This window comes from Struthio camelus, chromosome 5 (assembly GCF_040807025.1).
Source record: "Struthio camelus isolate bStrCam1 chromosome 5, bStrCam1.hap1, whole genome shotgun sequence".
In the NCBI taxonomy this organism is placed as follows: Eukaryota; Metazoa; Chordata; class Aves; order Struthioniformes; family Struthionidae; genus Struthio; species Struthio camelus.
The window spans coordinates 53,221,814-53,239,940 of NC_090946.1; the positions used below are offsets into that span (position 1 = coordinate 53,221,814).

The following is an 18,127-nucleotide window of genomic DNA, read 5'->3' on the forward strand; positions in this document are numbered from 1 at the left end:
ACTTAAATTCTTCTTCTTTTTTTTTTTTTTTTAAAGTACAAAGAACAGAATGAAACCAGACACATGTAAAAAAGGTAAAGTTCTGTTTCATGGCAAAAAAACCTGTTATAGTCATTCCCCCAGCAGTACTATATACATCATCTTATCCGGAAGTGTTTAGCATCCCTACAAAAATACCAGTTGCTTATGTGGGAAGCATTTGTTTTTAAGACACCTTTTCTATGATACAGCTAGAAGGAAGAGTTGTCAACCCTGTGTGATGGAAAGTACTGGAGAAGCACATAACAACACGAATAGTCCAGGACAAACAATGTTATCAGTTTTAAAATAAACCAATAAACATACAGTGGGGGTCTAAAGTATCTGACTTTTACTCTATACAGACAAGATGCTGGACTACAGAAACCACTCATCTGCTTAAAACAGTTCCTATAATGAACAGCAAGATGGGGAGTAAACCTGTTACATTAACCACACCCTAAGAACAAAGTAATAGTAGATGTACTATCATACGCATTTAGTTATCTTTCCATTTAGGTTTCAAGTAAGAGTCCTTTAGATCTCACCTGCAATAGAAGGAAATCAGTCTGTTGTTGTTGTTAAATGAAAAAGGCTATTTCGACAGGATCAGTTTTTTCTACCACTAGCTCTATAACTCCTCTGCTCAAAAAAAAAAAAAATTAGAATGTTATACACAATAAACCAAGACTGTGTTAGAGATTATTGTCAATACTCAGTAAACGAAGCCTAGCTACAGCATTTGATCCACTATGTATTAGAGCACCAAGATAACCACGAGATTTCAATTAAGGAAAATAAGCAAGTATTTTTGTTTTTACCATTTCAATTTTAATACAATTCCAAAAAAGGTAAATGTTATGCATGGCAATGTTTATTAAACAATCACATTTCATTTTAGCATTAAAATGCAGCAGTCTGGAAAAGCTGCCAGAAACGAAGTTTGGCTTCAGAAAAGGCAATTATGAAATTACTTCCAATAAAATTCAAATACACTCTCTTGTCTGTTGATTAGTTGAATGCTTTAGACTGGAAGGAACAAAAGTGCATATGAGCTGAATGTTACTTTCAAAAGTAAAGTCTTGGTGTCCTACAAGTGACTAGTGAAAGGCCTCACCTTCATCTTCATGGTAAAGGAAAAATTCTCAATTTCTATACAATTAGAATTTACTGTACCACGTTTCAAACAATGTAACATTATTACTAAAACAAAATTCATTTCAGAATATAACTGCAGTATTCTGTCTACCATGGGCATATATTTCCCTCCTCCTCTCCCCTTTTTTAAATCTAATTTGCTTGACATGAGATGACATGAGATAGACTCCCACTGCTAAACTGGAAACTTACATGGAACTATACAGTTAGAACCACTTATAGGAACATGTTCCAGGTTAAGGTAATTTCTTCCTAAAGACTAATTTTGCATGAAAAAAAAATCTCAGAGTCATTGCTGTATTCTGTTTCTATGGATATGCTTTCAGGAAAGTGTCTCATCAGAAGTAGTTGCTAAACGTTCACCTTTGCCTTTTGCAAAAACAAGGCACTTCATACATATCTTCTTTAGTGGAGAAGTTGTTCTCCTTAAGAAATGGACCAAGGTTGATAGATCACATCTGACACATGGATAAATTTTAAGCATATAAAAATGAATGAGTTTTTCTAGGTCCAAAACAATGCACCAGTAGCAGTTTGAAATAAAATGAGGGTACCTTTTTGGTTCCTAACTCACTTGACAATCACCTCCTATACACAGACAGCTGAAAATCATTACAATTACCTTTCTATAAAGGCTCTACAAAAATATCAGCAATTTTCAAGTTATTCTTGTAAAGAAGAGCTTTAAAAATACTGTGGAAACATGTTCTTATATGTGGGGGCTGCTGCTTGAAACTGAACAGTTTGTTGACATCCAGAAAACTATTACAATTTTCCAAAAGCAAAGCAGCTTATAAGCATAATAAACAAATAATCATTTTGCTATGATTAATTTAGATCTAATTTAGTAACTTGTAGAATGACATTTTTAAACTGTGCAACACAAAATAATGTAGCCAACAGTAACATACAGGTACACCATTTAATATTTATTATATGCATTTTATATACATTATTTTTCAACAGCTGTACTTTTGCTATGTGGTACAATCTTAAAAATTTGCTGATTCATAGTTTGTAAAACAGAAACCTTACAAAACTCATCAAAACTCGCAAACTGATCAGAAAAGTTTTGTGGAAGACTAGAAAAAATACTTTATTGTATTAATCATGCATTACACAAACAAAATCTTTAGTTACACCATAAACTGAAGCACATCTGAAAATAAAATAAAAGCAGGGAATAACTAGTCCAAACACAGCAGATTTATGAATCTTGAATCAACTACTTTTGTATTCTATTTGAAACACAAATAAAAATATTTTTCACTCCAAAAGTTCTGAAACAAGATTGTTTTTTGGAATCAACTCCACTCCAGTACTTAACCAGAGGAAAAAGAAATTCTTGGTTGGCAACTTTAGAATTATGAAATGTCCCATTTTTGTCTATTTTAGACTGTTCAAAGAGTGCCGTAATAGATATACAGGGCCCTTTAACACACTACATAAAAGGATATAAAGACCAACAAAAAGTGAAATAAATAACAATAGGCCATTAGCAAGATGGGTAATCCTTGATAAATAAACTCGTAAATACAGTAAGATGTACAAAATATCACATAGTGATAGGATGCCAAGATTAATTTTTATTTTTAAGAGTTCATCAGGGGTGTTAACCCCTCTGTGTTTCATTTGAACACACTTTACAGTCCTTTATTTATGAAGACAGTTATGCGATGATGATGAATTAGCATCCTTATGCAAGGACTTAGCTGAGCTGTATTAGGCAAAAGAAGGGAAGAGTGTGGTTACACGGCAGCGGGTCAGTGAGATCTCTGTGTTTTAGGGTTCTATAATGCAGAAAAACATTATCAATACAATCTTGAGCACTGTTGTGACAGGCTAAATATATAAAAAGACTTATAAAAACTAGAATTTTATCCAAACATTTTGTGCAACTAATGCTAAAATATTTTAAGTTAAATTTCCTTTTCTTTAAAGCAAAATAAAAGTTTAAAAGGGGAATCTGTGGCATTCAACTGATAAACAGAAGATTACTAAGAGATGAAAAGAAAGCTACTCTTGGAGCTCACTTCCCCCCACAAGAGCACCACATTCCTAACCCTAAGGCAGCACACAGAGTCCAAAATAAAAGTCTTCTGTAAGATCAGACTCCACGTTTGCTCAAAGACACCTAAAGAACAGACATACGCTCAGTTCATATCCAGTCAAGGCTACAAATACTGTTTTTCTTTTTTTTTCTTTTTAAATTTGCCCCTCCCCCCTAATACAGTAATTACAGTTAAATGAATGAGCCTGACATTATTCAAGATGTGGTGACTTTTCACCAACTTAAACCTGCCCCACATAAGAGCCTTCATCCAGGCAGATCAGATGTAGTGTCTTATTGGTAACCTTATCATTGATGGCAGTGACGCATTCCCTCTTTTTTGTCCAAACAGACCTGCTATTATGATGCAGGTTTGTTTTGCTATGTCACACAAATACTTTGGCAAGTGCATCAGCTCCTGCACTGGCAATATATGCTTTTGATGGATGAAATGCTACATCATAAATTGATTCATCCAACTTTTTCCTATGAGCTGTTATTTCTTGCACACATGTCTTGCTGTCCAAATTCCATAATCTAATGGAACAATCATGGCCTGTTGGGGGAAAAAAGAGAGGGAGGGTTACATTATTTTAAAGACACATTAATGCATCATAAAAGCACAATCTATACAACATACAGAATATTAGAAAAACCCTTACTTCCAGACATTAAATAGATTCCATTAGGATCTACAGCTAGACTTGTGACAGCATCCAAGTGCGCAACCATAGAATGGATCATTTTACCTAAAAGCAAAATAAAAAGTGAATTTCCTGTGAAGAAGTATTTTAAAATAATATTCACATTAAATTTCCAATGCAGTACAGAGTAACACACTTATTTAGATTCCAAGAATATCTGAATGCTACAATTCTATTATAAATTATTAAGTTTCAACTGCAGGCTCTTGTATAAACATGTAAATAACAACTTTCAAAGAGGCATTAACATCATAAGCACTCTCCTTATCCATCTGGCACCATTACTGTACCACAGGCATGAAGACCAATCCTAAAACGACTGGGTGATGACCTAAATTTTAGTCCATTAAAAGGTCCCAGTATCTGCCCACTAGGATGCCATGTTGACAGGCTTCATAAAAGCAGATTTACCGCGTCATACCAAAGGTCCATCTAAACTTGTCATCACTGGGAAAGCAGTGATTAGTGAATGACCAGGGAAGAAAATAAAAACACAGCAACTGTAAATGCTGCCTGTGCAGAATACTCTTCAGCCTCTAACAATTTACAGTTCAGTTCTGTCACGAACGAGAGAGGTTCTCTCTGCATTCAATTGCTCTTAATGCATTTCTTTTCAGCGGTCTTCTCCAGTTTTTCCTGGAAACTGCACCACCTTTTTTTAGCATCTTAGGACAATGAGTTCCAAAGCTTAACTGCATATTATGTAAAGAACCACCTGTTTATTTGTTGAACCTGCCACCTGTTGGGGGTGTCACCTGAACCTTAGTTCCAATTTTGGAAAATATAGCTAGTAACAAATCCTATAAGACCATGACTAACATGAAAAAGGTACCTCTCTGCCTAGTTGTCTCTCTTCCTGAAGAATCTTGGCATATTTAGCTATCCCTCCTCTAGAAGCTACTGTAGATCTCTGATCATTTTTTAAACTTTACTCTGAACCATTTTGATCTGACTTTTTTTTTTTTTTTTTTGACATGAGGGAGACTAGAGTAACACAAAGCATGCACTACAAGGCATTAACAATGATTCTTTTGTTGCTTATTCCTTTCCTCCCTCCTAACATTCACATTCATATTACTTTTCTGACTAAGTACTCAACTGACATTTTCATCCAGCCTCTTATAAATCCAAGGTCTTGCCTCGAGTAGCAACAGTAGGCTCAATATTTATGAAACTTTTTTCACCTATGTATCAATTATATACATCTACACTGAATTAAATTTGCCCACTCTGAGTCTGTTAAGATCCACAATTCTTAACAGTCTGCCTTCACCTTTACTATCCTGAATTAATGAACATCATAGTAAACTGCCAACATAATATATACTGTCAAAATCATTCACAGTATGTTGAACAGCATCCATTACTGATCCATCCAGCACCCTAAAGGTAGTTCTTCTATATCACAAATTGAATTTTTACCTCCACTTCTGCTTCCTGTCTTTGACCCATATTTATTCATGTAGATTCTTATTTCACAACTTTGTTTCTTTAAAAGCCTTTGGTAATAAATTTTGATTTCAGGACAATCATTTCAACAAAGTTAGTGGCCACAATTCTAATGCATACATTCATGGCAGGTGAGAAGAGGAAAAAAAATAACGTCTTGCCTTTTTGCTAAATAAATGAATAAAATGCCTAAAATATAGGCTGTTGCAGGTGTTCTTACTGAAAGTCAATGAAGTACTTAAATATTTTATTTTACTCTATTAAACTTTGCTAGGATAACATGCAGGAGGTGACTCATGAAGAATAGAAAGTTGATGTTCTTATAATTATTCCAACTTTTTTGTCATGACAGGCTGTGCAGTTTTTTCCTATACACTTTTCATTTTCTCTCTTTTCCAGAACTGCTTGTTTTATAAACTCACTTAGCAGCTTAAGTTTAACACAAGCTTCTGTGACTACAATGAATTAAGGGCCATTCTTTGCCCAAACAGGTAACAAGTGATGATCTTTCCAGCTGAAAAACATAACTGTTAGAGTTAAAAGCATGGGAATGATTAGGGCTTGAAGACAAAGTCTGAAATATTCTATAAATTAGCACTTGACTAAAAGTTCTCTTTTATGTAAATTACAGCAATAAATCAGTCTCAATCAACAGTAAGTCTTGAACAAATGGATTCTTTCTGTGACCATTCAGTTTTACTTTCAACATATACATACATACAGATTATGCTCTTTACCCTTACCCGTTTTGTTGTCAAAAAATTTGATGTGTCTATCTTCATGAGCTGTAATAGTTACAGGAAGCGTGGGATGACTCACTACCCTGTTAATATGGTTATTTGATTGTACACCTGAAAAACAAACAAACATGTACTTTCATCTGCCTTAAAGAAAAGGGTAAAAACAAGAATCATTTATCATTACACTCTAGTTTACTACATTAACTGAAATTATATAAACAACACTTTAGGAAGAACATTAATAAATCCCTCAAGAAATGAGTAACAGCTTCTTGCTTTATAGAATGGGGACAAAGTCAGGTATACTCCAGTCATTGTACTGTACAGTCATTGTACTGTAAGGTTTAAGCTGCACAAGTGGTTTATACACATGAAAGTTACTTGAGAGAGATGGAAAATAAACAAAGCCACAACTTCAGGACAGTGCTAACCAGGGAAAAAACACTATGGCATCTGTAATATGTATTCTAGCACAAGCTTCTTATATCTCCACATCAAAAAAAGATTTAGTTGGTAAACAATAAGAAAGAATCCAAGTAACTGAAGTCAGCCTAACCTATCAGATTCTGCCGGATGCATTTATGTCTTATTTCAACTTAAAAAACACCAAATAGTTAAGAATCGCTTTAGAAATTTTTTAACTCTTCTTTAGGAAACATTTTCTATCTCTTGATATGTCAGTGTTATAAGGATTCTTCCCATGATTTCTGTTTAATCTTTGCTGATTCCATTTAAGATTCTCTCTTCAATATTCAAATAGGAAGGTATTTCTCCTATTCATGATATTCTTACCCACTGTCAAAGCCAGTTTTGCACAAGCTACCTATAGTATACCTTTCACATAGTTTTGTAATATGTCTCTAAGTGTTTTTATAAGCCATTTAATACTGTATGTATCATCACTAAATGAACTGGACTAGCAGTGGCAGAGGGAAGGAGACAGCTGAGGGAGAAACAAATTCTCCCCTTGCAGTATTTTTCAGATTTTATTTCACAGAGAAGAATGACCAGAAACAGAAGCCTTCACTTTCACAGGTAAAAGAAAATGCAGCCTAGAAGAAAGCTCCTCTGTTTAGCATCTCATCAAATATACGAAACTTTCAGCAGTGAGCTACCTCTTTGTACCACCTTACTGGTATCAATAGATTTTCTGATCTTAAACACTCCACAGGAGAGAGTGTATAATCACAACTTGTACAGAATTCTGCACTGAACTAATCCACTACTTAATCCACTTCCTATTTCCTTGTCTTAATATCCTCCATGTCATGGCTATATAGCAAATACTATTTTAGTATGCAAACAATTAAATCTTGAGAAAGCTTAGCTTAGAGAACAAAAAACTGTTGCTTCCACTGTGTCTGTAACTGCTTTTACATACTGCTAATCCACAATTCTCAGCCATGTCAGTTCCAAACATCTTTAAGCGTCTAACCAGTTTAAATTTAAGATGGGGAATTGTGTAATATAGAATAGTCAACATCTTTCTTTTAATTATCATATAGTAAAATTTAGATGAAGGCACCTCATCTAAGATGAATATTCAAAATGAAGAGCTCCACTTACCAGATTCTATCTGTGATGAAAGCATTACAACAGACTGTGACGTTTCTAAATCATAAATGACTGTGCTGCCAGTGTTAAAAGATGTAACCATATGAGCAGGGTCACAACCTATAAAGTCAACTGATGTAGGTATTCCATGCTCTAAAAAGTGAAAAAAATTGTCTTTAGAAAGTCTAAAACACTTTTGAAATTCTTAACAGGTTTTAAATATTTGTTTTATACTCATACATTACTGAAGAAATTAGTTCCCTCTTCTAGAGTAAAGCTGCAGCACCAGGATTATCCTATTAAAAGATCTTTTAACTTTAGTACCGTTACCTAGTTTTGATAAACAGCGATAACAAATCTAGACTCTTCATCAGCTGTGTCATAACAGATTTTCAAAATAAAAATTTAACTGCAAAAGCTTACCTTTCTCTCCATTGTAAGTGCAAATACAGGGCATTTTTTCTGGTGGATTCCATAATCTAACAGTGCCATCTGCTGAACAAGATAGTAAGTGATTCTTTATACCGCTGTAAGCAAGACCCCAGACTGCATCTGTGTGAGCAATTAATGTGCCAGCTAGAACGTTTGGCTCTGGAAAGAGAAGTTAAAAAGTAAAATCTTTTTAATGAAGAAATCTTAAATTAACATTTCTTGTACAGAGATATAAATTAAGTACCATACAAAACAGTTTCCATATATTACAACATTCATTATTAACCTACCATTCTGTCCATCTGTGATCTAACAATCGGTCAATTGTAACCCTATACCTATCCTGTAAATATCAGTAAGGGAAAAATCTAAATAACCATCAAAACCTTCAGTGTTAAGTGAGACTTCTGGACCAATTGGAATGCAAACAAAAAACTGGATCCAACATAGGTGCTTCTGCATGAATTTGTTTTATTTAAGTACAAATATCTTAAATTCCCAAGCAGAACGGTCCAGTACAACGCACATTTTAAACAAGTCAACGCTTAATAAATAATACTGCCATATTATTCCCCAGAACTGTTTTAGAGAACTCAACAGCTTCACTGGCACAGATCTAGCTACAATGGTGAACTAAAATGTCAACATTTATCTAGCTTGCTGGTAAGTCAAATTTGTAGACTGACAGCTCCCTCAATCATTTGTTGAAACGACAAATTAAAAAAATAAATCTGAAACCTAAAATAAGCCCCCTGAAACTAGCCAAAATTAAGTTAGATCACACATTATTTGAAAAGAAACAGTCCTTCCCAGGGTGATTCCAGGATACGCTTGCTTCCTCCCTCCAAATTCACCATCCCAAAGATGCTTGGCCACAGCCTTTCCTCTATACCCGATGCAAAACCCCTGAAGCAGTCAGCTTTCCATGTTCCAGAGCTACTGAAACCCTGATGCCTACTACTGTTTGCACTGTATGTACTCTGCTGACACAAAGGCATGCTCTAAAGTTCTCAGGCACCCTAAGAGCAAAACAAAGTTACTTCTGCTGTGGAGCAGGGAAACACATTCTTTTAAAAAAGTTATTTCAAGCGTAAAAGATACTTACCATAAGTATCATATGGGTCCACATTAGGGCTAGGCATATTCCACCACTGAATGGTGGCATCAATACCACCACTAAAACACTGTTCTCCATTAGAACTAATTGCCAATGACAATACAGGTCCACTATTGGGAGAGAGAGAGAAAAAGTAGTTTATTGATACTGTCCACAGTATAGCAATGAAAAGTTGACTACCTACTTTGAAAATAAAACAATAAAGCAAGTCAGTACATTATTTCTCTGAAAATAATTTCACCTTCTAAAAATAGTAAAAAAATTACAATTTTTACAACTGGATCAAACAAAAAAAAAAATTCTGAAGAAATGATTGCTTTAAAATCTCTATTAAGACTCAGCAAGTTACACAAACCTGTACTAAAATTTTCATAACAAACCTAACTAAAATTAACCAAATTCAAGCAATTCAAAGAACGCAAAAATATTCCTCAGAAACAACAGAAGCTGCATCGACAATACAATGTAGCTATGCCAATCTAATAGCTAACTGTGCTGAAAGAAGTGGTTTCAGCCCTCCTCCTGAAATGAGATTCATTTTCTCATCTTTCTTAGCCATCGACAACAACCTACGTCCCAGTAAGCTGGTTCAGAAAAATGAAACTCGGGAAAGTAGTTTTTGGCCAAGGTTAGACGTCTGCTGGTTTAACTTCTTGAACCCGTTTGTTGTGATATCAGACAAGCACAAGCAATAGCACAAATCAAACAGCAGATCTACTCTGGACACCTAGTTACTAAGCTCAGGCTTAACCGTATTGTAAAACCATGACCCAGAAATTAGATGGCCAGCTAATTTGACAGGCCATGCTCAGGGTATATAATATAAGGGAGTTGACCGCTGACTTGTTGTTTCAGTGCAAATGAGCAAACTAGAAATATACATTTCAAGCTGGTGAAAAGGGAGACTATCAGTTGAACCCACCTAAATATTCAGGACTGCGGAGAAGGGAGTTGGGCTGAAAGGGATTGTTGCTCAAAGCCTGCCTGAGGGGAAATATACTAAAATCACTTTGTTAGCCCACCAGTCTTACTGGAGGGCACAGGGTGGTAATCAGTTCTACTTTAAAACTTCCCCAAATCTATAGCCCAATTTAGATGGAGAAAGAGCTTGGGAAGGAGAGTTTGTTTGGTTAGTGACATTCTATCAGTTAAAAGACCACTTGTACTTAAGCATCAGGACAAATTAGTGACCTAGCACTAGGGAAGAACATTTTACCCTTTAGCTCAGAAGCACAAAAATAAGACATTACATTTTAACACGTTGTTTAAGGGAGGGAGGGAGGAGAGTGATAATAGTATATACAGACTTCCTAACAAAAACTACTAATTCCTTTTTCTTTGCCAAGGCTAGCACAGGAAGTGTGTTCCTTCCACCCTTACCAAAGGGCCCCTTTGAAACTTACCTGTTACCTAGGTTAGAGATTGAATATTTAGTTATATAAGCAAAGTACAGTTAAACTACTGTGACTGGCTATTGACCAGGCGTTTTTGGTTTGCCTTTTTATTAAGGGATGAAGCAGAATTTAGAATTAGCAGCTGAAACTGACAGTAATACAGCAGTTTGTATGACCTGAAAAATCACTAGGACTTTTACAGGTTCCAACCTGCAAGTCCTACTGACAAAATTTCATTCAAGTTCATTTACTGTTGTAGCAATGATCTTTTTTCTCATCTTCTATAATCTCCCCTTCCCACATTTGCCATTTCCAGCTCCTCTTGTTCTATCTTGGACCATGCACTTCATTACAGGGACGTACGTCCATGATGTGAAAATAACAGATTTGTGGCTTTTAAGCAGAGGTGTTTTATGAATACATGAGATATAACAATACATTTATCAAGCATTAATTCTGTCAAACACTTACATGTGGGCCCTAAATGTGTAGATAGGTTCTACATCTAAAGAGGCACTCCTGAAAGAGAAAGAGGAAAAGTCTTTATATGAGTGGGGAGTGGGAGGGACAACCAAAAAACAAAACAAAAAAACACCAAAAAAGTCTACTGAAAAACTATTTTTAAAAAAGTTTAAGAGTTTTATCAATTGCAAAGGCATGTAAAGCACAATCGGTACGCCCATTCACTTACTTTTTGGCAGGAACCGTTTTCTGCAAATTCCAAAGTTTTAGAGTATGGTCCTCAGAGGCTGTAACCAGCACAGGCTCTGCAGGATGAAAAGCTAATGCCCGCACTCCATCAAAATGACTGCGTAGCGTATACTTAGGGTTCCATGTCTTTCGGAAGGCATCTTTATTAGCTGGCAGCTTTAAAAAGAAAAAAAAAAAAAGGAGTAATTTTATCTGGGGTTTAAAAATATGTATAATATGTACATACTTGAAAAAGAGTATTAGAGGAAAACACACAATTTTTTCTATTTAGATAATACATGCTCAACTTTGAAATCTGCATTTATCTATATGTATCTATATATCTATCTCTGGAAGGCAAGGTATGCTGCAAGTTTCTTTTTTTTTTTTTTTCTTTTTTCTTTTTTTTAATTGTAATAGCTTCTTTTGCTCCAGACTGAAAAGGAGTTTAATGCTGAATACACAGACAAGAAGCCTTGATTTTCAAAAAAACTAGTTTTAATCCTGCTGTGCAATGATACTTTAATTCTTTTTCCCTGAAGAAAGATGCAGGTTTCATTTCTTATAATGTTCTCTGCACCCATGGAAAAGACTACAACTGTCAAAAGCTCATTTATCACTTAAACATGACAAAAATAAGCTTCAGGTTATCACTAGTGAATGATCCTCTTCAGATGAATACCTTGATTAAGAATGACAGGAAACAAATGCAATTCTTGAGTACTTCTAAGCATTAGGACATGTACAGAATAATAGTTAATCCAAATCTTAATACACATGTGTCACAATATTTATATCTAATATTAAGTTTGAAACTCTCTGAAAGCCTTTCATATTTTAAATATATTTGTGAAGCAATAGTTTAAGTTTATGTAAAGTTCCATATACAAACTTTATATATTATGAAAATCCAATTTGTACTCTTAACCTGAAGACCATATAGACTAAAAGACAAGTTAGTACTGCTTAATAGTAATACTAGGTTCACAAAAAACTTGTCAGAAAACCTCAAACGCTTGCAGTAACTGCAAGGGAGACTAATTTAGAGCTCTGAATTAATATCATGGGGAGAGAGTGGAGAAGATCCTTCAGATACTACCTCCGACTTGTCTTAAAGTTCTCCTTAGGACAGAGGTTTATGTGTAGGCACTTTTCTCTTCCTCTCAAGTAATGATACAAGGAGTTTAGAAAATTGACTTTAGGTAGATACCAAAAATTAGCTAGCTAAGAATGAGTGGAAACTAATACTATCCTCTGCCTTACACACTTCAATATATTCACCAGGTATTTGTTAAAGCAGATCTCAACTGTAAGCTGAAATCTCTTTCAGAATCCCGAGCTACTCTACTTCTAGCAATACTATAAGTAGATTAAAACTTCCCATAGCTAATCAAAACTTGGTACTTTGTATCTCTCAGACCTGAACATTAAAAAAGAAAAGAAAACAAAAGAAAAGAAAGTTAGAGCATAACATAGGCTGTAATAACTATTTTTAGGCCAAATCCCTTTCCTGGACTGAATTACCCCTACTCACTCAAACTAAACTTAATTCTATCCAATCAAAAAAGCCCAAACAACAATAAAATTTCCTGTTCCGAATTACAGATGTGTAGAGAGTTGCTTCTTCCTTATATAAGTTTTTTTTTGCTTAAGTGCAAACTGCCAGATTCAGATCAAGCAATAGAAACTTGTTATACCAGATATATAACCTTTTTTTTTTTGAATACCAAGCAACAGATACATTTCATAACAAAACATTTTGTTTCCAGTCTTTGCTCCCCACACTATACTGAGCAGTGCAATATTTTTAAAGTTATTCAGAACTACACTGCATATTATATTCAAGTTTCACAGGAACAAGAATCATCTTTTGTTTCAGGGAACGCAGTGGAATTCTGCATATCTTCATTAAACTTAATATGCTGTCTTGGACGGAGTCTGTAAATCACCTCCTTAAGTCTAAAATGGATTGGGGTGGCGGGGGGAGGAAAGGAAGCATTTTTCTATTTAACAGAGTTTCTCAACATTTTTAATTCTCATTATAGAACATATTCATCCACTGGCTAACCCATACTGCCTCATACTTATACAGTGATCTGGGGTTTAGAGAAACTAAAGCCAAACATCTGAAAAAGCAATGGCTAATATTAGCACATGTTATGTCCCACGTTAGAGAGGAGATGACAGTTCTTTGGACATGATGAGCATCCACAACACACATTGACTTCAGTTACAGCTATGATGAACGATCAATCAAAAAACTCAAAAACCAAACAAACTCACTCCTTCAAAAAAACCAAAAAAACCTGCCACTGCCATGACTGATTATACTGTTCTTCATTGTCAAGGAAGAGAGCTCATTAATTTTTTTTTTTTTTTTAAATATGCCTGTTGCAATGGTAATTTGGATCTTAACATTTCAGAGGAATCTGGTAAAGTAAAAGGTAGAATTCAGATTTTCACAGCTGCCATCAAGAGCCTCAAGATCTTTCTTCCTGCCATTTCTACTTCAATTTCTACAACTGTTATAAGTTGTGCCTTAAAGATACATCATCCTGATCTCCCATTTGAAACTTTACCACATATGAAATGAAGCAAAGGTCTTATGGAGTTGAGTACCATAACATGTACAAAAACAACATACATTACCTATCTTAAATATGACTTTAAAGTCTTAATGCTTTTAAAATAGACTTGCCAATTTTGTTCCTTTTAGAAAACAAAACCACGTACAACTTCCTAGAAATCTAGTTATACATTTCCGTATAGTTCACTTTGGCTTAATTCTTACAACCCATCTTTATAATGCATTTCTAATGCATCTTTCTAATTCTTACTGCAGTCAACAAAACAATTAAAGCATCTTCTAAGAAGTTATAAGGATCTCAAAAAAAAAAAAAACAACCCACAAATAAATAGTAAAACAATTGTATTTCCAAAGACACATCTAAGAAAAACAGTCATAGACAAAGGACTTGGAAAAGGAATTTGTTGATTAGAAAGGACATGTAAGATCCAAGATAGGGCAGGGATCAAGTGGAAAAGTAAGAAATAAGATGCAACACTGTACATCAATGTTTCAAAATGTGACAAGTCTACACAGTCTTAAAACAGGAGGCATGGGCAAACCGCACTACTGTGTCCTAATGTTCTACTCTAAATGACAAAAAACAGAGTCATGAGAAGATAAAGAGTACAGAGCTATACAGGTTCACTAGCTCCTTCTCTCTTTTTTTTTTTTTAAAGTTTCGATGGAAATTACAAAAGAGTACTAAGAGGGATCAGCTGAAGCATTGATCTCAGTCCCATATTACCAAGCAGTCAAATATTAGACGCTTAGAATAGAGAGTCTACAAAAACAAACAAAAAAGTAACAAATAACTCAAACCCCAAAACCTTTTTTAGGTGAGCACACCAAACCACTTTACATTCCCCCCTCCCAAACCCACACAAAATCTGCTTAAACATAGAGCAAAATATAAAGCAAACAACCACCCCTAACCACCCCTAACCACCTACCATACACCTCAAGAGAACACAGAAGAGATTACAGGAACTACCAGAATGCCTGAGACATGCCTGTATGAGTAAGAGTTTGTTGGATGGAAATGCTAAAGTGGCACTCTAAATTGGACAACACTTCACACAGCTTAAAAGCAAGGAAAAATCAATTTATAATACTTGCCTAATCTAACCTAAAAAATAAACATCCCTTCCTTTTTTGCCTTTTCCTTGTCTGCATGGGAACACAGGGAAGTAACCTGCTCATTTTGCCTTACAAACCACCAGTGAACCAGACAGAAACTGTCACATGAGGAAGGCAAAGCTAAAAGACGGCGTCAGGGAGGGAAGCTCTTCCTGGCCCCTGCAGGCAACAGATTCCTTACAGCAGAGTAAGGAGACTTCTGCAAACGTAGTCTACTTCTTTTCCTGACTAACCTAATCGACTACTTGTTGACAGCAAACACATGAAATGAGAAAGCAATAATTAGTAACTATAATTTAATATCTTTTAATTAATTGATAACATTGTGACTTTGGAGAGTTTTGGATTTTTTTAGATGCTCTCAAAAATGAGGATTTTCAGTTTCAGAGCCAATCTTACATAAGAAACCCACCACTACCACAGAATGCAGCTATGGAGTCCAAGAATGGAACATGCAAGTTGAAGTATTCAGCTTAATAATGTTATTTCCTCAGGGTGCCAAGAGCTACATGCACTGTGATAAATATAAAGACCTAGATATTGGAAAAGACATGACTTGAGATGACTGTACAGTATGTATTACAGGATCCACTGCTTAACTGACTAGTATTGTGGACCATTTGTACACTAAATCATTCCTATACAGAAACGCTATGAATATCAGTATCTTCAGACCCACAATAGGATGAAGATTACCCTCTTTTTAAATAAAGAGCTAACAAACTCCAACTGTTTGGTGAAACAGCAAAACGATAGTCAGAGATGGCAAAAGTCACGCTCATTACTTATTTCTATCCCTTATTTCCTGTATCAGCCAGGTACTAATGCATGAGATAGCCTCTCTTCCCCTCCACTCCAAGACCAATTAAGAGCCTTGAATGAAGGGTCTTAATGAGAGATTTTGAAAATTCAACTACATTGAAGCAACTAAATCACTTGCATCTACAGGATCACTTGACCCCTTCAAAGAGCTTCGACAGATTTGTGAGGCATTATCTTCCTTTTCAAATTCCTTATTAGCTCAGGCAGTATTTCATACTTGCATGTTTATCACTTCTATTCTCTGATTTAAGCTTCCCAGGAGCATAGCCAACTTTATTGTCCGGATGAAATCTGACACGTGCTACACAGCTCTTTGCAAACACCAACTGAATTGTCAGCTCTGCCATAAACATCACCAATTCTGCCCCACACAATTTGATCAGCTGGTGTGAATTAAATCACTGGTTGTAATGCTTCCTGAGTTTGCCTTTGCTCAGCTGTAAATCCTCATTCTCTTGGAATAAACAAAATGACTATATATTTTTTTACACAGAAGCTATACTTCACAGAAGAGAAGAATACATATTGCAAAGTTGCAATGATGTAGCCCAATGTGACATTTCCTTCAAAACCAGTCTTGCTTCTGGAAGTCTCTCAAAGGCTATTCTCTACAGACCCAACTTCTCCTATAATATTAGGGGTCTTGAAGGAGATAGCACAAATTCCTTCGTTTACATCAAAGATGTTCTTCCAATACCTTTAGCGTTCAAAGGAGGATGGCATAATTTGCCATCATGGCATCAAAACATATTAGTGATTGCACTATTTTGATTTAAGTTCCATCTACCTCAGTATCAGTCTCTGACAGTAGCTAAAAGCAGTCAAAAATGCCTAAGAAGTACAAGAACCGTGATGCTGCTTCTTGCTGTTCTTTCAGACTTCCATCATTTCAGCCCAAGAACTTCTTGTACCTTCTATGTGTTCAGTAATTCTCAATGGAGAGATGATTGGAGAACAACAAATAATGTTCTGTAATAGAGATACGGCGTATTCCTCTGCTACTGGAGTTGTACAGATATTGGAATGCATGCTATTAAAGGTGATTAAATAACAGCCAATCAAGAATGAAGCCATTTAAAATATAATACCATGGACCAATCTTGTCCTAAGGGTCCCCATACTTAACTAGCGTTCACATATTCACTGCCCAGCATACACGTTGAATTGGGATTTTGGTGGGTAAGAGGGGAAGAAGAGTGTTTAACGGATATTTTAGATGTTTAAAAAGAAAGAGAATGAGAAAATTCTGTGGTTAAGAGCATGTCTCATAAGAGCTAACTGTTGTCACACTACCTTATAATCTTAATGCAGGACAAGTATGACTGACCCAACAGACCCTAACACTCCTAAATTCTAAACTCTGGAATGGGACAGACAATGCAGCGGCAAAACAATCTGTGATCTACTCTCGCAGTCACAACTGCCTCATTACTGAAAGTTTACCACTTGACTTTTTTTTCTTTTTTTCCTTTTTTTTTTAAGGTGTTACTCCATTTTACCTATAGTGAATGAGAGACATGAAAAAATTAACTGAAGTTCAGAAGCTTGATCTGGGATTCTAACCGGCTTCAAAAAAATGAACGCGTTTCCTCACACAAGTCAGCATTAAGTCAAACCTTTCTTAATTATTAGACAAAGATACAAAACAGGAGCCCTTAAAATAGACCAACCAAATAAATATAACACTATGTGAGAAACTGATTCAATTTCATAATTCACTGTGGAATTTACTAAACATTAAGAACATTGGTTTACCATTAATTCCGGATGTTTCAAATTTAAGCTGCTTTAAAGTATTTTACATCATTGAAGTTACTGAAAAACTTTTCTTCAGATTCCACTTGCTCATAGTTTTCATCTAAACTTTACAAAGTATAGTGATAATTTCCTATAACATTGCACAAGATCCTGTGATATTTTGTGATAAATATGCAAGTCTGCCACATTTTATCTGTAATTATACAAGAGATTTAGCTGGACAGAAGGCAAAAATCATAAGTTAAGATGCAAAATAAGAGTTGAAATTGAACTCTGACCTAAAATTCTCATCTGATTTCTCAGAAGTATTATGTCATTTGAAATGAAACAGGCACTCCAAACTTTACTGTTAACACCACCATTACTATAAACATGGAAATAAATTTTTAATCTTGCAATACTCCAAATGTATGCATGAATACACTTTTTCAAAGAAAAAGGAAACTATTTAATTCATTTTTATACAGTCCAGTAATAGAAGTATGGACAATTAATGTTTCAGTTTGTTATTCAGGGAAAAATAAGCGTGCAATCT

At 35.1% G+C, this 18,127-nt stretch overlaps 1 protein-coding gene across 7 annotated transcripts in view; it reads right to left on the bottom strand.

Moving 5' to 3' along the window:
* Positions 1-2,084: 2,084 nt before the first annotated feature.
* STRN3 (striatin 3) overlaps positions 2,085-18,127 on the bottom strand; it is a 66,456-nt gene continuing 50,413 nt past the window's right edge. For all 7 annotated transcript variants that reach the window (XM_068946393.1, XM_068946390.1, XM_068946391.1 and 4 more), the window contains 8 exons: positions 11,308-11,483; positions 11,088-11,135; positions 9,211-9,332; positions 8,097-8,264; positions 7,686-7,826; positions 6,123-6,230; positions 3,889-3,975; positions 2,085-3,782 (listed from right to left, as the gene is read on the bottom strand). In XM_068946393.1, coding sequence (XP_068802494.1) covers positions 3,613-3,782; positions 3,889-3,975; positions 6,123-6,230; positions 7,686-7,826; positions 8,097-8,264; positions 9,211-9,332; positions 11,088-11,135; positions 11,308-11,483 — 1,020 coding nt within the window. In that variant the 3' untranslated portion in view covers positions 2,085-3,612. The remainder of the gene's footprint in view (positions 3,783-3,888; positions 3,976-6,122; positions 6,231-7,685; positions 7,827-8,096; positions 8,265-9,210; positions 9,333-11,087; positions 11,136-11,307; positions 11,484-18,127) is intronic.